Below are 27,296 nucleotides of genomic sequence, written 5' to 3' on the forward strand. Positions count from 1 at the left end.
ATCTGGCTCCTTTTAGAAAAACGTTTACCAACCAGTGTTTTAGAACAAGAGGGCTGTATTGTTTAAACACCCTTCCAACCCTCTTCCCTCTCCAGCCGCTCCCCCCTTCCCCAGCTTCAGTCACATTCCTGAGGCTGACATGAAAGGGAGAGCGTTATAATAATGAATTGTACCATATCGGAAACCAGAGACACCAGACAGTAAATTTCTATATAAGGTAATACGAGTGGTTCTGCCACGGACTAGAGTAATGCCTGGGTTCGTTTCCCGATCATAAAAGTGGACATCAGAGCAGCAACCGCACGATTTCGTTTCAGAATCACCATCGTCATTTGCAAGAAGGTGCTTGGAAAGCATCACGGCAGCAAGTGTCCCGGCGCGGGGGTGCTTTTGCAGCGGGAGCCTCTCGGAGTCTGGATGTAGACTGAGGCTCCCTTTGCACTAGGCACCTCGGCCACCTCCCCCCAGCCCGTCCCCTCTGCTCCTGGCTCTCATTTTCATTCCCTTTTGGCCTTGCAGCCTGCTTTCTCCTCACCCCCGAGCACTCCTTAGGGGCTACCAAGTTCCAGGGCAGAGCAAGCCTCCGGCAAGCCGGCGCAGGTCAGCTGTGCCCAGCTCTTTCCAGCTTCGCCAGCTTGGGGTGGGGCCACACTGGGACCCCCGCAGGTGACAAGTATGACTCAGCAGGGCCCGGGGCTAGGACAGAGACCAGAACGCCAGTGCAGGGACAAAATCGCCCGCAGTACGAGAGGCCTCAAACATAATTTGAAGGACTCAAATTTGTGAACAAACAAAAATGTAATTCAAATCAGCTTCGGAGCGTTTGCGGCCTGTGCCTGAACAGGCCGCAGGTTTAGCCTACTAGGGAGGCCCGGCGGCTTCTGCAGTCACAAAACACCCGCGGCCTCTGCAAAAGGCCCCCTTTGCCTCCGACAAACCCTACCTCGGCTCGACCAGGCCCCAGAAAAGGCCAGTCGGCTGGAGGAAGAACTTTCGGGTGCAGAGAATTGCATGCCCGCGACTGTCAGGGAGACTTTGAGGGCACAGTAGTCTCTCGAGACTAGAAACCATTTTCCTTTCTCGCTCTGAGATTTTGCTTGGCTAAGCGGCGACAGCCTCCCTGCCCCATACCCCCACCGCCACGGCCACGGCCGCTGCAAGCAGCCACGCCCCGCGGCCTCAGGGCTCGCCGCCCCGGGGCTCGCAGCCCCCACGCAGCTTGCAAGCCGCGCCTCCTTTCGCCCCACCCCCGCGCGCCCCCATCCGCCCCCGCGGCCGGCCCTGGGAGCGCCGGGCGAGTCCTTGCGCCTGCGCCTCGCCGACTTCCTGCCGCGGAACGCCCCGCCCACCCCTAGAAGCCCGCCTCCGAACGCCGCGTGAAACCTGCCTGCCGCACGTCATTGGTCGAGGCGACGAAGCCGTCGGCTCCCAGGCCCGCCTCGCCACCGCCTCTCACTTTTCCCAGGGCGGATGCGCCTGCGCTCAGCTGCCTGGGCGGGCTGGGAGGCGCGGGTTGAAAAGTCTCGTTCCAAGTTTGGAGAGAGAGAGAAGAGCGCCTCAGACCTCGGTACCCGTAAGCGGGGAGGAGGTGAGAGAGAAGGACGCAGCGTCTGGGGAGCACCCAGGCTGTAAGACGGAGCTCAGGCTTCGAGAGCTAGAAGTGTGTGACGTGCCTGGGAAAGGCAGGAGCGCCTGCGGTTGGGCTGCTCTTGGCTAGCAAGGGGAGTCCGAGGAGGCGGCGAGGGGCGAACACCCGACGCAAGATGGCGAGTAAAGAGAGTAAGAGGCCCTGCGGGGTGGCGCGCGGCGGGGGGCGGCGGGCGTGCGAGGCCGCGGCACGCGCCGGCGAAAGGCGCGAATTGGCGTGAGGAGCAGGGGGCGGGGCCGGGCGCGAGGCTCGGCGCGCGGCTCGAGGGGCCTACGCGGGACGGGGCCGCAGCGCGGAGGGCTCCGAGCACTTCCGGAGCCGGGCGTGGGGCCGCGGGTTGGGCCCCCTTCCCGCCACCCTCCCCTCCCGCCACCCCCCTCCAGCGGCGGCGCTCCCTAGGCCCCCGGGCGGAGGCGGCCTCTGCCGCCGGAAAGCGGGCACGGCGCCTCCTAACACGCGCGCGCGTCGACCGCCTCGGGGTCGCGGCCCTTGTCCGGGGGATTCTGGAACCCGCTGGCTTATGGCTGCCGACGCGGGCTTCGTGGGATCAGAGGCCTCTCCTGGTGGGGGATGGAGGGAGCGGGCTGATGGGTTTCTGCTACACGTGGATTCGTCTCGCCGGGTGGGTCGGGGAGGTCCTCTACATACGGGTCGTCATCTTGGAACAGGTGCGAACAGCTGTAACCTGCAAAGCAATTGCGTTGTCTGTGTAATTACCCAATTTTGTATACGCAGGCGGTATTGATTTTAAAGTGCAAAAAAATAAGCTCCCTGGTGTTAATATTCTCTCCACGTTCTGGAAGAGCGGTTGGTTGTTCGTGTCCAAATTAGAGGTAAAGGGAAAGAGGAGATTAGGTGTGGTCGTCTTGAGGTGACCTCCAGTGGAGATTGTGACTCCGATTCCTCTCAGCCACTTAATCGTGTGGGCTTTCTCCAAATTTCAGTGTTTGAAGATACTGTGGAGGAGCGTGTCATCAATGAAGAATATAAAATCTGGAAGAAGAATACACCGTTTCTGTATGACCTGGTTATGACCCATGCTCTTCAGTGGCCGAGCCTTACCGTTCAGTGGCTTCCTGAAGTGACTAAGTAAGGGTTTCTGGCAACTTTTATTTCGCATAAATTTAACTATTGACTTGAATTTCCTAGGATTTTTTTTTGGCGTTTTATACATAGAACATACGCAAGTCATCAATTTAGACCTTGCGTGATGTGGCAGGTGATTTTTATTTTCAGGACTTAAGCGATTTATGGGGTGGTTTCTGACGTATAAATGTGGCGTTAAAAGGGGACAAAGAATCTGTTGTGAGATTAAGGATATATGTAGGATACACTGGATATATTTGACATTTCTTGGACTTAAATATAGATCAGCATTTCTTTGGGCCCCAGACTAATGGATTTCTTAATAACTTTATGGGAAAATAGCATGTGTACAGAAAAGTGCACAAATCATAAGCGTGTGGCTTGATGAATTTTTACAAAGTGAATACACCCTTGTAACCAGCCCCCAAGATGAATACGTCTTAATTGGCAAAGGTGAAGAGAATTTAGCAGCAGTTCACCAACGAAAAGGTGGTGGTGTTGGCTTATAGTATGGGATACACTTTGAGGTTGCTGTTGGTTTTTATAAGAGTGTTCTTTGCACCTCTTTGTAAAATTTCTCTGGTAATAATTGCTGACATTTATTGAGCACTTAGAACAGGGCCTGGCGCATCTGAAGAGCTTTATGTCCTATTATTTGGTTTAATACAACAGTACAATAATTACTTTTTAATCATTCTTTTTTTTAAATCATGTGGAAACTGGGGCTGAGATATGACATAACATGCCCCAGGTCACACAGTTGGTAAGTGGTGGAGCAGGCTTTCAAACCCAAACCAGGTGGCCCCAGAGTTGAGGCAACCTCTGCACTAGGTTATCTTTCTAATACAGTTGCACTTTTCCTAGTAGGAACTTGGCCTTGTACTTTATTTTTTTTTAATATAAATTTATTTATTTATTTATTTTTGGCTGCGTTGGGTCTTCATTGCTGCGCGCGGGCTTTTCTCTATTTGTGGCAAGCGGGGGCTACTCTTTGTTGCGGTGCGCGTGCCTTTGTACTTTAAAAGTGTATTAATTTTTGAGTATTGTGAGCATATAACTTAATGAGGATTAATCAAACTCTAGAGAGGGGATTTTGCAAGAACTTTTAAAAATAAGAGTAAATTACCTTCATATAAAACTCTTCATATGATGGCCAGATTTTCCATATGTGAACATTGACTTCCATACAGTTAGGGACTTCCACTGGGCCTCCCAAAAATCTCAATGTAAATGTGCAGATGTGGGAAGAAGAGCCAAGAACTAAATAGTGGAGGTTTCTAATCCTTGACATTTATAACTTTGACCGTCAAATGCTTAAGGGTATTGAGGTTCTGGTTTAGGGCATCATGTGCATTTGACTCTTTGTGTCTTCCTGTTAAGCAGATGATTTACATTGGCTTGGATCTTTTTGACCTACTCTAACTGTAGAAAAGAGCCGAGGCTTTAAAGTTAGAGACGTGAGTTTGAATTCTGCCCCTTGCTTCTTAGCTTTGTGAATTAGGGCAAGTTGATCAGTCTCTATCCTGGAGTAGTCTGGTCCGTAAATGGAGGTGCTCATGGTTCTGACAGCCTACACTTGAGGAAGTAAATAAGATCGTGCATGTTTAAGTGCTGGCACAGAGTGAGTACACAGTAAATGGTGACTGATGGTAATTCTCCCACCCTTTCCTATTCAGAAATCATTTGTTAGGGTGGAATATCTCTCTTTTTCCATTTGTATTTCAATGAATGCTGTTTACTGAAGTCTTTTTATTTTTATTTATTTATTTTAACATCTTCATTGGAGTATAATTGCTTTACAATGGTGTGTTAGTTTCTGCTGTATAACAAAGTGAATCAGCTGTACATATACATATATCCCCATATCTCCTCCCTCTTGCGTCTCCCTCCTCCCACCCTCCCTATCCCACCCCTCTAGGTGGTCACAAAGCACCGAGCTGATCTCCCTGTGCTATGTGGTTGCTTCTCACTAGCTATCGGTTTTACGTTTGGTAGTGTATATATGTCCATGCCACTCTCACTTTGTCCCAGCTTACCCTTCCCCCTCCCCGTGTCCTTAAGTCCATTGTCTAGTAGGTCTGCGTCTTTATTCCCGTCTTACCCCTAGACTTTTTTTTTCTTTAGATTCCATATGTATGTGTTAGCATACAGTATTTGTTTTTCTCTTTCTGACTTACTTCACTCGGTATGACAGACTCTAGGTCCATCCACCTCACTACAAATAATTCAATTTCATTTCTTTTTATGGCTGAGTAATATACTGAAGTCTTTTTAAAATGTTACCGATAACATGTTTTGCGTAAAGATTTTAAAATTATAGATCTGTGTATATCAGCCTTATAGATCTGTGTATATCAGCCCAGATATTACTTTTTTTTTAATTTATTTTTTTTTAACTTTTTAATTTTTATTTTTGGCTGCTTTGGGTCTTTGTTGCTGTGCGCAGGCTTTCTCTAGTTGCGGTGAGCAGGGGCTACTCTTCTTTGCAGTGTGTGGGCTTCTCATTGCAGTGGCTTCTCTTATTGTGGAGCACGGGCTCTAGGCACATGGGCTTCAGTAGTTGCAGCACACAGGCTCAGTAGTTGTAGCTTACAGGCTCTAGGGCGCAGGCTCAGTAGTTGTGGTGCACGGGCTTAGTTGCTCCATGGCATGTGGGATCTTCCCAGATCAGGGCTCGAACCCATGTCCCCTGCATTGGCAGGCGGATTCTTAACCACTGTGCCACCAGGGAAGCCCCCCAGATATTACTTTTATATTAACACTTAGGAACTTAACAGAAAATACTTTAACTAAATTATATATTCCATGGTGTTCTTTGCATGCCAAGAAGTGGGATCTGGTTGTGGTACGTGCAGTGGCTCTGGGAATGCAAGAAAATGCCAGCCAGCCTGCATTCTTGGGTGTTGAGGACGGCTGTCTGGTGCTTTGCAGGGTTCTGTTTAGGGTATGAAGGGACTGTGATTGTGTTTCGTCACTATGTAGGACAGTAAAAATGTTGGCTACTCTTATAGCCTGGCTCTTTGAGAGATAGGCTCTACTCAACCTCATCAGGCTGGCCTTCTGCCTACATACAGCATGCTTCCGAATGATTACTTGCACTTTCTGAGCTGTTGTCCTTAAGTTCACTTAGGTGATCATCCATATAATTGATTTGGCTCTTTAAACTTTTTATTTAGGTATTTCTAAGAAATTATTTTCCAAAACTGCTAGATCATTATTTCATATCTCTTAATTGGATAATTTCTTAAACATGTTAAGACTTACTCTCTACCTAAAAACCTGTGTATACATTCAAACTCAGATGATACAAAACTGCATAAGTCCCCCTTCCACATCCTCTATTCTCCCAGTTCCCTTACCCAGAGTGGAGGCAGTCCTTGTTTGGTGATTTCTTATCCATCCTGCCGGCATGAAGAAGTACATGCTGTGTCCCTCCATCTTTTTTTCTGGTAGCAAGTTGTTGACTTGACTTTGCATCTTAGTTCCCTGACCATGCCCCCTGCAGTGGAAGCATGGAGTCCTAACCACTGGACTACCAGGGAATTCCCAATTCACTTGACTTTTTAATTAGAAGTTTATATTGGAGACTTTTTTCCTATCAGCATGCTTATATATATGTTCTTTTGTTTTAAAGGCTCCATAAAATTCCGTTTATGGATATACTATAATTTATGTCACCAGTTCCTTATTGATGGATATTTGTTTTCAGTCTTTTGCTGCTTCAGGCAATGCTACTGAGAATAACCTTGTGATAATCTGTGGTTGTTGGGTGAATGTCTTAGCAGTAGAGTTAAAGTGGTCAAAGGATTCTGGCACTGAAAATGCACAAGGTCTTTTATAATGAGTGCTTCTGCAGCCTTAGGTGCATCCAGTATTGGAGGAAAATAGATATTGATTGGCTCAGGAAAATAGGCTTGTATTTTAATGATGGAGATGAAAGAATTTGTAATAAAAAGAAAAATCCTTATGTGATGATCGGGTCAGGGGAAACCAGAATAATTGAATTTTAGAGTCAAAAGGAGTTTTTCAGACCCTCTAGTCCATCTGTGGTCCTGCTCCTTAGAAAGGTCATGTGATGGATTGACGTGTTTAACCTGTAACTTTACCTGCTGGTCTTAGTTTTTTCTGCTTAATGACATTAAAAAGAAGTCACTTTCTTCCTTTTATGTCAGTCCTAACATTGCTCTGTGCTGCCTCCTTTCTCTCAAGTATTCCTATTTCTTTTCAAACGGTTCTCATGAGATATGTTTAGGTTCCCTTTCATTTTAAGCCACTATTCCTTGTAAAGGTTTCATTTTGTCCAAATCCTCCTAAAGTACATTGCTAGAGCCTAATTTTCTAAGTGTAGTTTTTCCAGTTAAAAATGAGTGAATGCTCATGTGTTTTGCCTTCTTCCCTATATAAGTTCATCTCAGATGAAATTAATTATCTTTTTTGATAGCCACGTCGTATTCTTGGTCACTGAATGCACGTCGACTCAGACCCATGTCTTTTTTCAAATAAACTGCTGTTGCTTAGCCATGGCTGCCTTATTCTTTTCTTGGAGTTTTTGTGTATTTATTGCTGTTTTTTACCCTAAGCCAAATATTGGTAAAATTTCGTCTTGTATTTTTTAGTTATTAATAGATTTTTAAAAATAAATTTATTTACTTTTATCTGTGTTGTGTCCTTGTTGCTGCACGTGGGCTTTCTCTAGTTGTGGTGAACGGGGGCTGCTCTTTGTTGCGGTGCGCGGGCTTCTCTTTGCTGTGGCTTCTCGTTGCGGAGCACCGGCTCCAGGCGCGCGGGCTTCAGTAGTTGTGGCTTTCGGGCTCTAGAGCACAGAGTCAGTAGTTGTGGTGCCCGGGCTTAGATGCTCCGTGGCATGTGGGATCTTCCCGGGCCAGGGCTCGAACCTGTGTCCTCTGCATTGGCAGTCAGATTCTTAACCACTGCGCCACCAGGGAAGCCCAGTTATTAATAAATTACATGCCTAGAAGTAACCCACAAACCTTTTTTTCTAAACCACTGAATCCTTTGTGCAACTGGAATTTAGAAACAGATAGTCTAGGCTGTCTGATGCTGGGGCCCAGAGCCTTACTTCTCAGCCTTCCTTACTGAGATGGGACCATGGAACACAGGTGAAAATTGCTCTTCTAGATAGTACAAATGGGAAAGCATTGTTAATAGATCCAGATGCAGAATCATTGCTTAAGCATTGTTAATAGATGCAGATGCAAAATCATTTCTTGGACCAGGGTGCCAAGAGGTATCAGTGATTTCTTCAGCCACAAAGTGAGTTTCCACAGAATAGGGTAACAAAGACCCACCTCCCCTCTCCCGTAAAAATGAGAATGCCTATTTTATAAGCTTTAAGCACCGTAAATATAAACAAGGGGTTTTCACGTAGTGCCATTTTCACTCATAACCTGTTGTTTAGGTGAAGAAACTGAGGCCCACAGGGAAGTTGTGATTTAAGGAATTGCGTATAACTAATTTTAGTTTGAGCCAGGATTTAAACCCAGTTTTTCTGACTCAGCACTTTTTTTTTCCATTGTACTTTGTTGCTTCTTACTCGGAAACCAGAAACAACTAGTGTATTTAAAATTGAAGATTTTTTTTTAGGCAATAAGTCATGATTTATGAACATGGGGATGGGTGATGGACTGGATTTGTTAGCAACTGATTTCTTAAAGGATTAGTATGACTTTCTTTCTTTCCTAAACAGACCAGAAGGAAAGGATTATGCCCTTCATTGGCTAGTGCTGGGGACTCACACATCTGATGAGCAGAATCATCTTGTGGTTGCTCGAGTCCATATTCCGAATGATGATGCACAGTTTGATGCTTCCCACTGTGACAGTGAGAAGGGTGGTAGGTATACCATATATTCCAGCATTGGTGTCAAGGAATAGGCCTCTAATTATATGCTATTAAAACGTTGTACTAATATCTTTTGGCCCAGCAGTTTAACTTCTAGGACTTTATCCTACAGAACTACTCACCCACATGTGCACAAGGATTTTACAGTAGCAGTATTTGCAAGATTGAAAAATTAGGCTCAACCTAGCAACCCAGATGTTAGTTCATAAGAAGTTGGTCAAACACATTATGGTATGTTTGAAATACTGTGCAGCAGTTACTAAGAATGACCTAACTTTGAATTTTACACACAGACAGGGAGATAAATCTGTATGCACTGGTATGGAAAGGTTTCCAAAATAAAGTGAGTAACTGGTATGTGTGATTATAGTAACTGTTTTGGTAACAGTAAGAATATGTGTTGGTGTAGGCATAGGAAAAAGTCAGGAGGCATTTACACCAAACAGTTAATAGTGGGTTTTTTATGGAAGCTGTTGACTCCCATCCCCCAATCCAATCATACATCCCCCTGTTTTGGTATTCCCACAACCACCCAAGTTTGGTGATTTTGCTAGGAGGACTCACAAGACTCAGCAGATTATGCTCATGGCTAAAGTTTGTTACAATGAAAAATACAAAAGCAGCAGGAAAAAGATGAGCATCAGGGAGTCTCAGGGAGTCTACAGAGGTCCAGCACAAGTCTCATCCAGGGCCACACAGGATGTGCTTTCCCTCTGGCAGCAAACGACAGGGACAAGTGTGGACTATCTCTGCTCAGGGACACCCATTCGAGGGTCAGGGTCTCAATCTTTCATGGCGGTTGGTTTTGTAGGCACATCATATTGGCAGCCAGCCATGACAGCTGAACTTGGGACCCCCGTAATGAAATCAGGTGCGTATCATCAGTCTTGATATTTGTGCAAAGCAACCCTGACAGACTGGTATAGCATGGTCCCTTGCTTCAGATGTACCCCACAAAATCAACCCATCAGTGACATCGAGAACATTCTGAGGTCATGGTCCCAGGAGTTGGTCAAGGGTCAGTCATGGGCCCAGTGTCCGTCAGAACTGTGAGGGCTAAGCAACCAGACCTGCTGGGTTAGTGCTTTCCCCACAGCCCCAAATGGTTGAATAGAGCTTTCTTATTGAAAATAAAATTCTACTTTTTAGCTAAAGTCTTGCCACCCCTACTCCATTCCTCCTTGCTTGCTTCTCCAGAATTCATCACGGTCCTGAAATTAGTGTGCCGTTTTCAACTATTTGTATTTTTTATTATTCATACAGTAATAAACATACATAATGTTGTTTTGCAGTTTGCTTTTTTCATTCAGTTTTGTCTGTGTATACTATGTAAATGCCTAGGTCATTCTTTTAACAACCGTATAGTATTCCATTATGCTTAAACCTTAATTTATTCTTCTATCAAGGGGCAGTTGGATTGTATCTGTGTGGGTGTTTTGCTGTTAAGAGCAATGCTTCAGTGAACATCCTTGTTCCATCTCCTCGTACACGTGAGAGAACTTATGTAGTGGAGTGGAATTGCTGAGTTGTGTGGTATATTCATTGTCAACCTAAAATAATATAAACCTTTTCCAAAATGATTTACTCAGTTTACCACTTCCACAATTCATAGTCCATTACCCTACAACCTTATGCATTATTTCTGTAAATATTGTTGTAATCAGAAAAATTTTAATGGCTGTTAGTCCTAAACTATGTACTTAATTGGACTTTCAGCTTAAGAATTAGTCTCTGTGCATGATACATGGAGATATTGTTATTAGTAACTTGTCCAGTGAATTACATTCTAACAAGTGACTACAGTAATTCACAGTTAACGCCTTTTAAAATTTTCAGTTATGATATTTTTAATGGATACTATTGTCATTAAGATAGTGATTTTTCAAGCTTTTCCTTTTGAGTTTGAGAAAACAAAGCCCTGTGTACACAGTAAATCTTACCTGGAAGCCCAGCTTTTATTAAAGGAGAGCTGTTCAGTTTGTTTTCACTAAAGGAATTTGGAAACTTGAGTATCTTTGTAGCAGAAGGGTGAGAAAGAATCCTTGGGGTCCACGGTGGTGGGAGATTGAAAATATAAAAGCGGCAGCTTTGGAGCAGGGTCTCTGGTGGTGGCAGGTGATAGGATCAGGAGGGGTGTCTTGGAAAGGCTGAGGCATTTTCTTCCATTGACTCGATGGGAAGGGGAAGTGCTAAGAGGGAAATGGGTGATTGCGTATGGTTGTGTGAGAGTTGTTGTGTGAAATGGGCTATGACTTTGAGCCTCAGAAATAGTAAGCAGTGTTTGCCATAGAGAAGAATGGCTAAATTCTTCCCCCCATCCCCCCACCCCCGGCCCCGTGGCTTGCGGGATCTTAGTTCCCCAACCAAGGATCAAACCCGGGCCCCGAAGTGAAAGCACTGAGTCCTAACAACTGGACCGCCAGGGAATTCCCAAGAATGGCTAAATTCTGATAGTAAGGCATGGGAGCTAGTGTTGCTTGAGCATTCCCACATAGCAGGGCCTGGCTGAAACTGAGAAAAGGCTTACTGCTTTCGGTGTGTTTTCGCCAGGCCCCAGCCAGTCTGTTTTAGTTGTTACCTGCCTGGTTTCATTAGGCATTTGAGTTAGTGTTACTTAACCTGAGACACAGGGTGAGCTGAAAAGGAATGTGCAAAGGAGAAGAGATATAGGTCAGGAAGAAGTAACAGTTATAATGTGAAGCCTCCGAATTTTTTCAAGTCAGCAACTAATTCAGATTTGTATCTACGAGCACAAAAGAGAACATGTTCTTGTTTGCTCTTATCTGCTTAGATGTTCTCTACTTGTATTCTTTCTGCTATCACCTTGCTTCTGCTCCGAAGTTACACTTTTTATGTGGCTTTCTCACTTTTCCAAGGCCTTTTTTTTCCCCCAAGGCCTTTTTAGTAACTATTTAACATTGTAGTCATATTCCTACACCAGATAGGGAGGTTAGCCCACTCATTTTAGCTTTGGCACTCCACTAGCAGTTGAACCGACATGTTCAACTGGATTGAATGTGTTCAGGGATTCTGGTGGAACTGACGTACGTGTGTGTGTGTGTGTGTGTGTGTGTGTCTGTCTGTCTGTCTGTCTGTCTGTCTGCCTGTCTGTCTTGGGATTGAGTGGGTGTTAGTTGGATTTCCGATATGAGGATGTTTTTGACTTTAGACTCAAGGAGTGTTCATACTCCTGAGGATGAACCTGTCTTAATGAAACCTAAAATACAATTCTAATTTCAGCACTTCCAAATGAGTTGTATTTGAACTAAAAGGCTGAGGTGTGTTAATTGTGTGGTTGTTTGAATTTTCGTGAATAATTACATCATCTTCACAACTGAAAGAAGCTTATTTTTAAATGGTTTAAGTCCAAGGTGGAACTGAACTGCATAAAATAGGTATCAACATTTTCCAATTCACATGGGCTTCGAGAATAAATTAATTCCAAGTGACAAGCAAGCCTGTATTTTTGTGTTCTTGCGTGCCCTCTCTCCCTCTCTCTTGGCAATTTGTGTTGTATTCTGTCAGATTAAAATCTCAGGTTGATTAAACTGAGTGACTTGTGAATTTTAATCGTAAGTGTATGTGTTTATTTCTTTCTTCTCACATTAGAATTTGGTGGCTTTGGTTCTGTAACAGGAAAAATTGAATGTGAAATTAAAATTAACCACGAAGGAGAAGTAAACCGTGCTCGTTACATGCCGCAGAATCCTCACATCATTGCTACAAAAACGCCGTCTTCTGACGTGCTGGTTTTTGACTATACAAAGCACCCTGCTAAACCAGGTATGTAGTAATAAAGTCAGACCATTGCTTGACCCTTCTTCTTGATTCAAAATGATAATAGCTTTGACGTCATTCAAACTAGTATACTCTAATTTTTAAAGGTTTAGAAATTGTTTCAGGGGTCCCAAAACCATGCCAAGTTCAGTGATTTAACAGAAGAACCTCACAGCAGGTTATTATATTCCTGGCTAAAGTTTATTAGAGCAAAGGATATAGAGCAGAAAAACGGGAATAAAAACTGGCTAAGGTTTATTACAGCAAAGGTTACAGAGCAAAGGCAGGAGGAGAAAGATACACATCAGGCAGAGTCCAGAGAGGTCAGGCATAGTCTTGTGAATCCTTCTCCTCTGGGGCCACATACCACAGGGGCATAAATATCTCTGCCCAGGGAAGCCCATTTGAGTCTCAGTGTCTGGGGATTTTATGGAGGTCTGGTCACACAGGTACATTCTGCTCTGTGACCAGCCATGGTAAGGGAAACTCAGGACCCCAGCAGTGAAGCCAGATGCATCATGAATCTTGCTCAACAATCCTACAGGTCTCGACAAGCTGCCACAGCATGCCCCACTGCTCTGGGCATACACAGCTTCATCAGACGGCGACATGAAGAATTTTGTGAGAGTCACATTCCCAGGGGCTGGCTAGGTCAGTCATGGTTGCAGGCTACCTTGGAGACATGCAAGGACTGAACAGCCAGACCTGCTGTGTTAACTGTTTCCTCACAAAAATGTTCTTAAAACTGGACTTGGAGCTGGGGTGGGTTGTCACCATGTAAATTTGTGGGCTGGTATAGTTTTCAGTATTTTGTGTTAGAGCTTAGTACTAGGTTTTGCAAAGGAACAAGTCATTTTATGGTCACGAAACCTGGTTTGCACTGAGTATTTGAAATGAAGCACAGAGAACAGCTTTTCAGGGAAGCAGAGAGAACAGCTTTTCAGGGTGGTCGTGGGTGAAACCAAGTCCTTGCTTGTGTGTGGTGCTTTTCCAGGCATTATGATAAATGTTACGGCTCACTCAGGAGTGGGAATTTGCTCTTACCAGTTCTGATAAACAGATAATCACTTAGTAGTTAATGTATTTCTTTTTCTTTTTTTTTCTTTTCTTTTCTTTCCTCCTCTTTTTTTTTTGTTTTTTGTTTTTTTTAGACCCAAGTGGAGAATGTAATCCTGATCTTAGGTTAAGAGGCCACCAAAAGGAAGGCTATGGTCTTTCTTGGAATTCTAATTTGAGTGGACATCTCTTAAGTGCATCTGACGACCATGTGAGAAACCTATTCTTCCTAATCTACTCATGCACTGAGAGTTAAAGACTGTGTCACGGACAGCTCTGCACTGATGGAGACTAATAGATGAAAGGTTTTCTAAGATAATACTGATTGTTGTGATAACATTTCCACAGGATTTAGAGAAATGGTTATCACACTGCCCTTTTGGAGCCTTAGAATTCCACAAAGCTCTTCTGAAGCAGCCTTAGAGTGGAAGGAAAGTGGGCAAAAGGTGTCCCATTATTTAACAGTGGACCTCTGTAATGGAGACTCTTTTTAAAGTGTTTGTGAGGCCTGATTAATATAAATTACATTTTAGTTTAGTTGTTTTTTGGTTTTTTTGGGTTTTTTATACTGTTTTTTAAGTGTACAATCTGTAGGTTTTAGTATATTTACAAAGTTGTGAAACCATCACTAGTATCTAATTCTAAAACATTTTCATCAAATGTCACAAAAAGTAACTCCATACCCATTAACAGTCACTCCTTCCTTCCCTGAGCTCCTGGCAACCACTAGTTTACTTTCAATCAATAGATTTGTCTTTTCTTGATATTACATATAAATGGAATCATATAGTATGCAGCTCTTTCTGTCTGGCTGCTTTTATTTAGCATTAATGTTTTCAGGGTTCATCCATGTGAAAGCAGTGTCGGTACTTCATCCCTTTTTATGGCTGAACAATACTCCATTATATAGATATACCACAATTTAGTCATTTATCAGTTGGTAGACATTTGGGTTGTTTCCCCTGGGGCTACTTTTGAGTATTGCTACTCTGAACATTTTTGTACAGGTTTTTGTGTAGGTATGTTTTCATTTCTCTTGGGTAGTCACCTAGGAGTTGAATTACTGAGTCATGTGGTAACTTTATGTTTAGCTGTTTGAAGAACTGCCAAACTTTTCCAAAGCAGCTGCACCACTTCACATTCCTACCAACAATGTATGAGGCTACCAGTTTCTCCATGTCCTCACCAACACTTGTTATGGTCTGTCTTTATTATAGCCATTCTAGTGGGTGTGAAGTAGTATTTCATTGTGGTTTTTACTTATATGTACTAATGGTGTTGAGCATCTTTTCATGTGCTTACTGGCCATTTCTGTACCATCTTTGGAAAAATTTGTATTGAAATCCTTTGTCCATTTTCATTTTGTATTTCCTTGAGAGTGCTTTATATATTCTAGATTCAAGTCCTTTATCAGATATATGATTTTTTAAAAATTTCTCCCATTCTTTGGGTTGTCTCTTCACTTTTTTTTTCCCCCCCGGTATGCGGGCCTCTTACTGTTGTGGCCTCTCCCGTTGCGGAGCACAGGCTCCAGACACGCAGGCTCAGCGGCCGTGGCTCACGGGCCCAGCCGCTCCGCGGCACATGGGATCTTCCCGGACCGGGGCACGAACCCGTGTCCCCTGCATCGGCAGGCGGACTGTCAACCACTGCGCCACCACGGAAGCCCTCTTTTCACTTTTTTGATGATTTCCTCTGAAGCCCAGAAGTTTTAAATTTTGAGTTCAGTTTATATATTTTATGTCACTTTTGCTTTTGATACCATATCTAAGAAACCATTACATAATCCAACATCACAAAAATTTACACCTATGTTTTTTCTAAGAATTTTACAGTTTTAGCTCTTATATTTAGGTCTTTGATCCATTTTGATATGGTGTGAGGTGTAGAGGTCCAACTTCATCCTCTGTGTGTGGCTATCTAGCTTTCCCAGCCAATCTTTCCCTGTTGAGTTGCCTTGGCATCTTTTAATATAAAGTGTTTTAATTAATGAAAAGTACCACACAAATGCAAAGTGATCTTGTTAATTTATTATAGATCAACGTTTGTAGCATTCTTGCCACTAACAGCCCCATATTTTCTTTCATGGTTCCCATGCTGTAAGCCTGAAGTGTCTGGTATGACTCCAAGTACAAGCCGAGAGTAGACTTCTGGAGCTTTTGAAAGCTCATGTAACTTGGCCACAGTTAGCGTTTTATGTCAGCTTTGTGAGAGAAGGTTACTTGCCTTCTTCCTTAGTATATCCCCATACCTAGAACAGGGCCTGTCACATCACAGACCTTCTTTGTCTGTTAATTGCAGTTTCTGTTCAGCTTTTTGAAATATTGAAAGTAGGCAATTGGCCCAATCAAGATTGTTTAGTTACAAACAACCAAAACCAACTCTGGCTGATGGTTTTGTTTTGTTTTGTTTTCTATAATTTTTCTCTACATTTTTGTAAATTTTAAATTTTTACTATTTTTATTTTTTGTTTTTAAGGATATTCTTCAGGGGCATTTTCTGAGTGCTTTTAAAAAATATCTCTTTTAATTTGTTTTTAAAAAATAAATGTATACCCCCTTCACCTATTTCTCCCACCCTCCACCCCTGGCAACCACCAATCTGTTCTTTGTGTCTATGAGCTTGTTTTTTGTTGTTGTTTTTAAGTTTCCATATATAAGAGAGATCATGTGGTATTTGTCTTTCTCTAACTTACTTCGCTTAGCATACTGCCCTCAAAGTTCATTTTGTCACAGATGACAAGATTTCCTCTTTTTATGGCTGAGTAGTATTCCATTGCGTATATACAGCACATCTTTATCCGTTCATGCATTGATGGATACTTAGGTTGTTTCCTTGTCTTGGCTATTGTAAATAATGCCACAGTGAACATGGGGGTGCAGATATCTTTACGAGTTAGTGTTTTCGTTTTCTTTGCATAAATACCCAAGTGGGATTGCTGGATCATGTGGTAGTGCCATTTTTACTTTTTTGAGAACTTCCATAACTATTTTCCTTGGTGGCTGCAAAGATGGTGCTGGCTGATTTAAACAGAAAAGTAATTGATTGGAAGGGCCTTGGGTAGGGTAGCTCACAGAAGTGCTGTGGCGGCTAGAAAATGGTCTGGAAAAGAGGGGAGGCCGGGTCGTTGACCCAAATTAGGCCAGTGAGGATGTCATTCTTGCCACCCTTGGAAAGTGGATGTAACACCCCCGCCCCCCAATCATCAGAACAGATTCTCCTTTTGTTGCTGTTCACAATTCAAAGACCTGGTCAGATGATTGAGCCCATGTCATGTTCTTGCAACCATGCTCCAAGGGAGGCCGGGAAGCAAGGGTCTACCTCAGTTCTCTGGAAGGAAGCTTTCCTTTGTTTCCCTCAAAGTGAACATCCTCCCAACAGGGAGGATGGGTTATACTCAGGAACTTAACTGCTAGTACTTTTTGAAGACACCAGGCTGGGAGTTGCTAGTCATAATTAATAGCTGACGTTTCCCAAGGGCTCCACATATGCCAGGGATCTTGCTAATGTTCCCAGGATCCTTCTGAGGTGAGGAACAGGTGATGGCAAGAGTTCCACACGTTCCGTCTCTTCCGTGCATGTACATTGTGCAAGTACCAACAGAGACTAAGGGCCATGTGTATTATGTAACAGAAACCCTTTCAGGTAAAAAAAGTGATTTATAAAGAGATGAAGCTGATACTAGTGTCAGTGGAATTAGGTCGAATATAGCTTAATGGAATTACCTCTTGTTTTAAACCATTGAGATGAGAATCATTGCGCTATAGCTTGCAGTATTTTTTCATAGAAACTTAAGACTTTTCTCAACTATTTTTATGATGAGATGTTAAGAAGAGACTCAACTCCCAGAGCCTGCTGATCTGTGATCTTTGAGGTGTGGGCAGGCCCTGTGGCGTCTTCCAGTAGCCTCATAGGGGTTCCTAGGTCATTCACCTTTTGCACTTCCCGATGTGTGTAGTGGTTTCTGCCATGAAGTGAGACTTGGCCAAAGGCTTTTGCTTTTTAAGAGGCATATTTTAGTTTTAATTCCCAGTCTCCCAACCCAGCGTTAAGTTTTAAGATGTGCATTTCTGTTCAGTAGATACCGAACACCAGGCTGTCAGTGTTGTGTTGTGTAATCTGGGTGAATTTTAGATACTTGACTGAATGTATGTAGGTGGAAACTCTATCTTGAATTTCTTGCCTGCCACCATGCTGTCTTCCTGTCCCCATTACACTGTATCTTCCTTGCCCTCTGCATCTCAGATTGTGGAAGCTGTACCAATACACTCTTCTGTTTATGAAGCTTTACTTTTGTTTATATTTCCTCCTCGTGTTTATTTGTAACTTTTATATAGTTAAGTAGTTTTGTTTTTAATAAAGGTGTTTTAAATAAGGTGTTAGCATTTAAATTCAGTATCTTATAACTTGTTTTGTTCCTTCTTCAGACTGTCTGTCTGTGGGATATTAATGCAGGACCAAAGGAAGGCAAAATTGTGGATGCTAAAGCGATTTTTACTGGCCACTCGGCTGTTGTAGAGGATGTGGCCTGGCACCTGCTGCATGAATCATTGTTTGGATCTGTTGCTGATGATCAGAAACTTATGATGTAAGGTGGAAAATTCAGTGGGGTCTCATTATATGGGTGTCCTGAATGGCCATCAGTGATTGTGGTGGCCTGTGGTTTGATTTCTTTTTTTTGTAATTATGTCTTGGCCTTCAAAAAAAAGAAAAAAAATAGCTTTAGTGAGGTATAATTGACATAATAAACTGCAAGTAGGTATGGCCTTTTTACATAAAAGTTACTGTGCAGTATGGTTGAACACAACTTTTTATTTAGAAAAAGAAAGGAAAACAGGTATGTACACACAAAGAAACATGCTTAGGGCAGTGGTATGTATCAAAATTGGGATCAGGGTGGTTTGCATTGAAGTTGAGGGAGAGAGTGATTGCATCAAGGCATGGCCACGGGGCTGCATTCAACTGCCTGGAATGCTTTTTATCTCATAAGCTAATATCTGAGGCAAACAAAGCAAAACACGGAAATTTGACAAGGCTAGGTTGTAGGTATCAAATTGTTATTTTCTTTATGTAGTATTTTGTGTACGCTTGAAATAGCTGGTAATCCAGACGGGAACGTAAGGAACAAGAAAGCAGAAATAGCCCTAGTTTGTTTTGCGCAGGTTTAGCACATATCAGTTAGTGGTTGGAAGTCCAACTCTGCGTGGTTGGAAGTCCAACTCTGCGTGGTTGGTGTCCCTGAAGGGGCGAGTCAGCGAGAGAACAGTGGCGTGGGGTGGTGCTGGTGTGGGCGCCGAGCGTTGGGGAGAGAGGCTGGGTCGGGTTGAGCAGCCTGCTCGTGTGCTATGTGCCTTGCTTGTACCTTTGTGTTTTAGATGGGACACCAGGTCCAACACCACCTCCAAGCCGAGCCACCTGGTTGATGCGCACACCGCTGAGGTCAATTGCCTGTCGTTCAATCCCTACAGCGAGTTCATTCTCGCAACTGGCTCTGCGGATAAGGTTTCTTAAGTTTTTGCATACTTGGTGTTTACAAACCCAGTGGTCTTGTTACTGCAATATTTTAAAATTCTTATGTAAAGTGCATAAATGAATTCCTTTTCATTTATTTTTCTTCAGACTGTAGCTTTATGGGATCTGCGTAATTTAAAATTGAAACTCCATACCTTCGAATCTCATAAAGATGAAATTTTCCAGGTATGTGACAGTTTTCTGATATCTGTCAGATTTTAGTAACGTTTTGGTAGAGGGAAATCAAAAAATTTTTTTCTTTTATATCATGGTCAGTGGGCATTGTTTTTTTGTTGTTGTTTTGTTTTTTTTTGGCCAAACCTCGTGACTGCAGGATCTTAGTTCCCCGACCAGGGATTGAACCCACGCCCTCGGCAGTGAAAGCGCAGAGTCCGAACCACTGGACTGCCAGGGGAATCCCTGTTTTTTATTTTTGAAAGCTCCTCTTCTCCTATGTAAGTTAACTAGTGAGAAATAACTTGGATCTTTTTAGAAACTCTTAGTTCAGAAGTAGAAGGAAAAAACCTTGCAAAATAGGATCAGTTTAAAAAGTGAAGGGAGTTCCCTGGTGGTCTAGTGGTTAGGATTCGGCACTGTCACTACTATGGCCTGGGTTCAGTCCCTGGTCGGGGAACTGAGATCAGCGGTGTGGCACGGCAATCAATCAATAAAATAAGTAAATAAAATTTTAAAAAGTGAAATCCAGAGATTCTTCCCTTAAGGTATATCAGCATGGTGGGTCCTCTAGTGAAAAATATCTTGTATGTGGTTTAAAACAGAGATTTGCATAGGCTAAAATATACTTCATTGAAAATGTTAAAAGCTTCTGGGATGGTTTTGGGGCTGAATAAGTTTATTTGGACCCCTAGCTGAGTTCCCTTGTGTTGGGGAGTATGACCTTCCTGGGGGAAAGCTGAGGAGATGGTCCAACAAAATTGAGTTATTTGCAGTGAGGTGGATGGACCTAGAGTCTGTCATACAGAGTGAAGTAAGTCAGAAAGAGAAAAATACCGTATGCTAACACATATATATGGAATCTAAGAAAGAAAAAAGGTCATGAAGAACCTAGGGGTAAGACGGGAATAAAGACAGACCTACTAGAGCATGGACTTGAGGATACGGGGAGGGGGAAGGGTAAGCTGGGACGAAGTGAGAGTGGCATGGACATAAATACACTACCAAACGTAAAACAGATAGCTAGTGGGAAGCAGCCGCATAGCACAGGGAGATCGGCTCGGTGCTTTGTGAGCACCTGGGAGGGTGGGAGGGAGGGAGACACAAGAGGGAAGAGAGATGGGGATATATGTATAACTGATTCACTTCGTTATAAAGCAGAAACTAACACACCATTGTAAAGCAATTATACTCCAATAAAGGTGTTTAAAAAAAAAAAAAGAGTACCTGAAGGGACAGAACAAAGAGGGTGAGGGCTTGTAGGCCAAGGAGAGGGTATAGAACACGAAATGGGAAAATGTCAAGGATTAGAACAATATCCACAAACTTAGGAACGGATGATTCTTTACATTTTCAAATATGTATTGCTAGGTCCACTGGTCTCCACATAACGAAACTATTCTGGCTTCAAGTGGTACTGATCGCCGCCTGAACGTGTGGGATTTAAGGTAACTCGGTATCTGGTGACAAGAAATTGCATAAATATGCTAATCTGGCAGATTATGTAGTAATTCATAAACTAGAAGAGCAATTTGCTAACCCCAGTTTAATAAGTCTAATATTAATTTTAAGTACCTTCCTGAAGAGTCTGTTCCATAAAATAGAAGTGAATCAGCAAATGGACTATAAAGTAAATTTATGCATATGTGAGTTTTGTTTTTCTATTGATAATTAGGACTGAAGTCAGGGGGCGGGGGTGCATGTGTGTTTCAACATCAAAATGATGGCATTGAAAACACTTCTGCTGTAGAAGGGGGTAAAGACATTAGCTGTTCATGTCTCCTTGGGTCACACTTAACCTGCAGGACTAGTCTTTCTCAGGTTTTTTACCATTTGCTCTTCTGTGCTTTCATTGGTTCTCTTCGCAGGTATGAGCTCCCGCTGTGGGTTGTGTAGCTGCTGGGGTAAACTTGGGAACAGGATAAGCACAGCCCGTGCTGTCAGAGATCTTAAGTTCTTCTGGGCGCTCATTGTGTAAAGAGTTGCTCCCAATTCTTAAAGTTCCTTGACTGCAGAGTTGCTGTTGCAAGAATTTCAGACTCCTTTGCTTTTTTTGAGCCTTTAGAGCCATTAATAATGTTCCGTTACATACATCTCTGTAAGATGTCCTTATCTCAAATTTAAATCATTAAATTCCTGAAAATAACTTCTTTCCTACCTGTATTGCTTTGAAGTGGACTAAGTTTTTAGTCAAGGCTGCCTTACTTACAGAGACAGTATAGACCCACTTTTCAGTGTATGGAATAGAGACACTGCAGAATAAAATGCTTGTGTTGTAAAACTGCTAAACATCTAATGTTCTGTGTTCTTATGGAACAAACTCTGGCTGTGATAGATGCTTGAAAATGTAGAGAATCTTTAAAACAGACACTTGAGTGATTTTTTTTTTTAACTTGAAAACAATTTTAGTAGTAAAATTAGAAACCTTAAACAAAAACTACAGTGTTGTATGAACTGGTGCAGCAAGGTTTGAAAGTCTGATGTCCTGGCAACTGGATTGTCTTTAGGGGTGCCGTAAATAAATTTGCAGGCATTGTATAATTTCTTCTTAAAGTTTATTCATGTCTTGCTTGCTGTTAAAAGCATACATTAGATAAAATTATGGATTAAAATGGTCGATGTTAGCGATTGTTCTCCTGACAGTGGGAGGAGAAACATAATTGTCTAGCAGTCCCATGTGTTTGGCTTGTTCGATTAGCTTTATTGGAAAGAAGAAGTCTAGCACATGGAAAGTTGTGTATTTTGGCTGTATTTTTTTTTTTTTTAAGCAGCTATTACTAGCAAAGTCCACCTGTGTACCTAGGTATCAGGGCTGATGATTGGTGTGTAACGAGTGATTTCACTGTTGGAACTGCTGGCAGCAAATTCTACAAATTGACGTTTTTAAGATAAGAAAAAATTAAAACTTAACCTTTCCTTGGCTTATATATTCCATAGTTAAAGTTGTTTTGTTGTCGTATCTTTAGACACATCTACAGTACTGATGTGTAATTGTATTTCACTCCTGGGATGAAAAAGGCTTTAAGAGTGAAGTGTAGGGACTGGGCATCAGTTCTTCTGTAGATATTTTATATTCTTTTCACCTTTTAATCCTAATGCAGGAAACACCTCAGTTAAAATAGTGAATGAATTTTAAGTTAATATTTATTAACAATAATTACTATTCTTCAGCTTCAGTTATGAACGGCTCTTATTACCATTTCCAGGAAGTAAGCACCACACCCTCCCACCAAATAATTAATACAAAAACTCTAACCGATAACACTAGAGAAGTAAGTTGCTTTTAGAATGTGTGTTTTAGGATGGGATTTGTGGGCTGATGCTGGCTTTGCAAACATAGATGCTAGAAGAATTTCAGTAATGAAGGCATTGTGTTCTTTCTCAATAGCAAAATTGGAGAAGAACAATCAGCAGAAGATGCAGAAGACGGGCCTCCAGAACTCCTGGTATATATTGGCTTTTCTTAATGCAAGATGAAATGTCATATGCAGACTGGACTATTTGTCATTGTTTCATGTATCTGGAAAATGAGTCAAGAACTTCAAATTCTAGCTCTTGAAGATGATTTCAAATTGGAGGCCTTGGAGGTTATTGTGATAGAGTTTTGACATTTATTGAAAATAGTAAATAGAGCCCAGTAGGTTTTACCAATGTTTCACTAAGAATAATTTAGGCTCCTGGAAAAATAGTGTATAATAATTTCTCACTGATTCTCTCAATTATGATGTTTCTGAGGGTTTGGGGGTGAGGGGCATTGATATTCAATTAGCAATACTTAACACTTTCTAACAGTATGGAAAAACTTAATGACCTGATTAAGTTCCCTGCTCAGAAAAATGAATGCTTCCTCGATCTTGTTGATGCCAACAGTGCCCACCATCTTCCTCCCATTCCTAATTAAATTATCTTGGCATCTCCTTGGCCCTTTGAAGGTTTGCATGGTGGTATCTGTCCTCATCCTTCCTGACTCTGAGTCCTTCATTGTACACTTCAGGTCACTTTTCTATGATTCATTGCCAGACTTGGTAATGGTTCTTTGTCCTCACTCTGAATTCAACATTTATCTCCACCAGTCATTTGGCAGATAACCACTCGTTCCTCTGTAACGTATATTTAGCTCTTAGGCCAGTACTAATTTTTGGAATGCTTGGGCTTTGCCCACCACTTTTAAAAGGTAAAGAAGGCCATTGAGGATGAGCCCTGCACACAGAAGATGTTCACTAGATGCCACATAGTATGGCCATCCGAGACCCCCTTACTCCTTGCCCTGTGTGTTACCGTGCCTGACGTACTAGCACGTTCAGTGTTAATACTTCTGCTGCTTATAGTATTTCTCAATAAAGTGCTACCATAGACAGATGACAGCATCTAAATGCTGTATTCTGTATTGGGTGTCTTAATTTGAGAAGTCTGTTTTGTGATGCAGGGCCTCGTAAATTTTTTAAGTCTTTTTTTAGCTAAGGTGTTGCTACCAACCATTTTTACTTTTTTCTTTTTTTTTTACTTTGTTAACGCTTACTGAGATATAATTTACAGGTCATACAGTTCACTGAAGTATACACTTCAGTGATTTTTACTATGTTCATAGAGTTGGACAACTGTCACCACAAGTCAATTTCAGAATATTTTTTTTACCTCAAAAAGAAATTGTACCCTTAACCATCACTTCCCAGTCTTCTTTTGTGAGCCCCCGGCTACCACTAATCTACTTTCTATCTCTCTAGATTTGCCTGTTCTGGATGTTTCATATGACAGGAATCATGCAGTATGTGGTCTTTTGTGACTGATCCTTGCACTTAGTGTATAATGTTTTTAAGGTTTCCTGCTAGTTTTTGATATTGCAGGGAGAGGACAATGTATTTGTACAATGTCTCTGTAACAGTTTCATGGGCCTTGACAAAATCCACTAGTATTTTGCTTCTTTTTTCATGAGAGTCTGAAATCAAGAGACATTTAAGTGTAGTAAACTGGATACTAACAAGAATTTAAATATAACAATGTCTTGATTTAATGACTCCTGTATATATTCCAAGCCTGTGGTCTGAAAGGATTTTCACTTATGTCCCCTTTATGACTATATTTAAAAGCTGTTTATCCCATTTTATACTAGGTAAAATAGTTACATTGCATATAACCTAATTGGTGGAGATAGATCTCACTGTCAAACTAAAGTCAAATCTGACTTTCTGTCAGGAAGGGTGACTTACCAGTTCATAACAAAGTATTCATATTCTCCATGTGAAAATTGTTTCTTTTTTTTAATTTTAATTTTTTTTTTGGCTACACTGGGTCTTGGTTGCTGTGCGCAGGCTTTTTCTCTAGTTGCAGTGAGCACGGGCTACTCTTTGTTGTGGTGTGCGGGCTTCTCGTTGCAGAGCATGGGCTCTAGACCACAGGCTCAGTAGTTGTGGTGCACGGGTTTAGTTGCTCCGCGGCACATGGGATCTTCCCAGACCAGGGCTCGAACCTGTGTCCCCTGCATTGGCAAGCGGATTCGTAACCACTGTGCCACCAGGGAAGTCCTCTTTTTTTTTTTGGCCGCGCTGCGTGGCACGTGGGATCTTAGTTCCCTGACTAGGGCTCGAACCTGCGCCCCCTGCAGTGGAAGCACGGAGTCTTAACCACTGGACCACCAAGGAAGTCCCAAGAACTGTTTCTTCTGAATCTTAATTCTAAGATAAATAAAGCCCAGTGCAGGAAGTAAGACTGCCCGCTTCAGCATTTCTTAGCAAATACCTCGGTTTAGGTCTTATGGGGGACCTTCTGGAGTCCCAAGAATTCTTTTTTTCCCCCAGCCTTGGGGCAGTGTGCCTTGGAAAGATTGAAGGATGGCTGAGAAGTATGCCTTTCCATTAGTAAGGGGGAGAAGGGGATCTTTCAGGGGGCCACAGAAGAACCAGGAGACTCCAGGTTGGCCAGTTTTAGGAGAGTATGTATAACATAAGACATCCTGGAAATGTATGACCTTGAATATTTGTATCTATATATTTGCTAATGAGGCAGAATTTTAGTGTTAATTATATTAGCTATGGAAATGGCACTGTGGTCGTGAAGGAAAATGTCCTTTGTTTTTGGTGATGCAGGCTGAAGTATTTAGGGGTTAGGTGTGCTGTCTGCAACTTTGTGGTGGCTCAGCAGGTGGTGTGTTAACGAAATAGTATTTGGGGAACCTAGGTGATGGTTATCCAGGCGTTCGTTGTACTATCCTATCACCTTTTTTGGAGGGTTTGGAAGTTGCCAAAATCAAGAGTGGTGGAGGGCTGGCTTACTAAGCCTGTACCACCCTCACTCCAAACTGCAGTTCAGCGACCCGTTACAAGACTGATGCTCTAAAAACTAACTTCTAACATGAGATATGAAACCAAGGCTTTTTTTCTTCTTATTAACAGTTTATTCATGGAGGACACACCGCCAAGATATCAGATTTTAGTTGGAACCCCAATGAGCCTTGGGTCATTTGCTCGGTGTCCGAGGATAACATCATGCAGATATGGCAAATGGTGAGCCTAAAGTATTTATTTTTCCTCAATGACTATCTTGGAGAGATTTTACTAATGATGTAATGTAATAGACATATATCAAACATTTAGGTACATATTATATCAAATATTTATAGAAAGTCTGAAAAGACCTTTTTCCATTTTAACAGCAGTCTTTAAGTTCAATATGCACCTGTTGGGTTGGGAGAAATCTGTGCGCGTTGAGGTAGACATAGCACCTGCTCCGATTTTCATGATCGTTACGCCCTTTATCAGCTGGGCTCTTGGCATCACTGCTCCATGTCCAGTGTCTGATATGTCGTAGGCATGAAGGATACGGGAGGAAACATCAGTGCGTTCACACTGAGATACTGAGTTCTGTGGTGATGTGCACTAAGCACTTCAGGACTATCACTCCGTCGAAGTGTCTGAAATGCTTTTGGAAAACACCTTTTATGGATAACTGAAATAAGTAGTAGTGCATGGGCAGCTAGGTGTGTGTGTGGAGTTACATGCTGGCAAATAATTTTTGAGAACACTGGCGTGCCTTTTCCTCATGAAATTTATTGGTCTTTGGGGGTAAAACAAAAAGGAAACTAAGTTTTACTCCAAAATGTGTCCACATTTAATTTCCAGCACTAAATCACGCTGGCCAGTGACAGCTAAAATCTGGATAGAACTAGTGAATGCTATTTTTAGATAGTCTTGTAAAATCTTTGGGGAGTTTTACCTCTGATTTTATTTGGTTGTCTCCAGGCTGAAAATATTTACAATGATGAAGAGTCAGATGTCACAACATCGGAACTGGAGGGGCAAGGATCTTAAACCCAAAGTATGAGAAATGTTTCTATTGAATGTAATGCTACACAAATGCTTGATTTATCAAGCGCCAAAATGGCATTGTATAGTAGAAAGTCTAAGTGGGGTGGCATATGGCGTTCTTTACCTTCTGATCCTAGCACTTTTCAAGTGAGCTATTGCGTACTGTATCATATTGTAGCTTTTAGGGAAGAAAGGAATGTTGCTTAAGAAAGATCATCAGCCATTGTTTTAAAATACAGTAGCAGGGTACTGCCTTTGATTCAACTATTTTAAGTCCTTGTTTTCTCAAACTAAGTGCTTGCTCTTCCTAAATATGCAAGAATAATTAACTTTTACACTTTTTCCCTCCAACACTTCTTGATTGGCTTTGCAGAAATAAAGTTTTAAAATAAACTTTGTTTTATTCTTTTAGAACCTGGGTTGGGTGTGTGTGTGTGTGTATGGATGGATCTATGTATGTCCCTTCATGAGGAGGCTGTCAGGGTATACATGCTGAGAACTACCTGAATTTCTTTCCAAGGTACGCGATGGTATCCTATGCAGACGTGGGGAGAAGTTAGGTGTCTGTATTTTGTGCTTGATTGGTGAATCTAGAACTACCTAAAACTTAATGTCATTTGACCCATATGCTATTTCTGCCTTAACTTGGGCAGCTTTAAACAAACACGAGATTTCTCCCCAAGAAAGAAAAGCTTGTGTGGCAGGTGAGCAAAGGGGACAGACTGGCCTGCAGCTTGGCCCTCAACCTCTTCTGTGAGGCCTGCCAGCTAGGGATGGTTTTCGCATTGATTTTTTTTAAAGAAGTATTTTCTAAGCATTTTAGTGAGTCAGTCAGTCAGTCGCACTGCACATTCCCTGACCAGTGATTGAACCTGGGCCCC

The 27,296-nt window shown here is 42.3% G+C and overlaps 1 protein-coding gene across 3 annotated transcripts; it reads left to right on the top strand.

Annotated features, from left to right (window-relative positions):
• Nucleotides 1-1,452: 1,452 nt before the first annotated feature.
• Nucleotides 1,453-26,808, top strand: RBBP7 (RB binding protein 7, chromatin remodeling factor). Of its 3 annotated transcripts, none has more exons than XM_030848189.3 (12): nt 1,453-1,779; nt 2,593-2,737; nt 8,442-8,587; nt 12,206-12,379; nt 13,525-13,640; nt 17,857-18,017; nt 18,805-18,931; nt 19,049-19,126; nt 20,486-20,562; nt 22,503-22,560; nt 25,504-25,614; nt 26,350-26,808. In XM_030848189.3, the coding sequence occupies exons 1-12, from the start codon at nt 1,764-1,766 to the stop codon at nt 26,416-26,418; spliced, it is 1,278 nt and encodes a 425-aa protein (XP_030704049.1). In that variant the 5' UTR covers nt 1,453-1,763; the 3' UTR covers nt 26,419-26,808. The 3 variants fall into 3 exon arrangements, with proteins under 3 accessions (XP_030704049.1, XP_030704046.1, XP_030704047.1); XM_030848186.2 differs by lacking the exon at nt 1,453-1,779 and adding an exon at nt 2,154-2,316; XM_030848187.3 differs by lacking the exon at nt 1,453-1,779 and adding an exon at nt 2,154-2,316 and having other exon boundaries at nt 12,233-12,379.
• Nucleotides 26,809-27,296: the final 488 nt, after the last annotated feature.

This window comes from Globicephala melas, chromosome X (assembly GCF_963455315.2).
Source record: "Globicephala melas chromosome X, mGloMel1.2, whole genome shotgun sequence".
NCBI lineage: Eukaryota > Metazoa > Chordata > Mammalia > Artiodactyla > Delphinidae > Globicephala > Globicephala melas.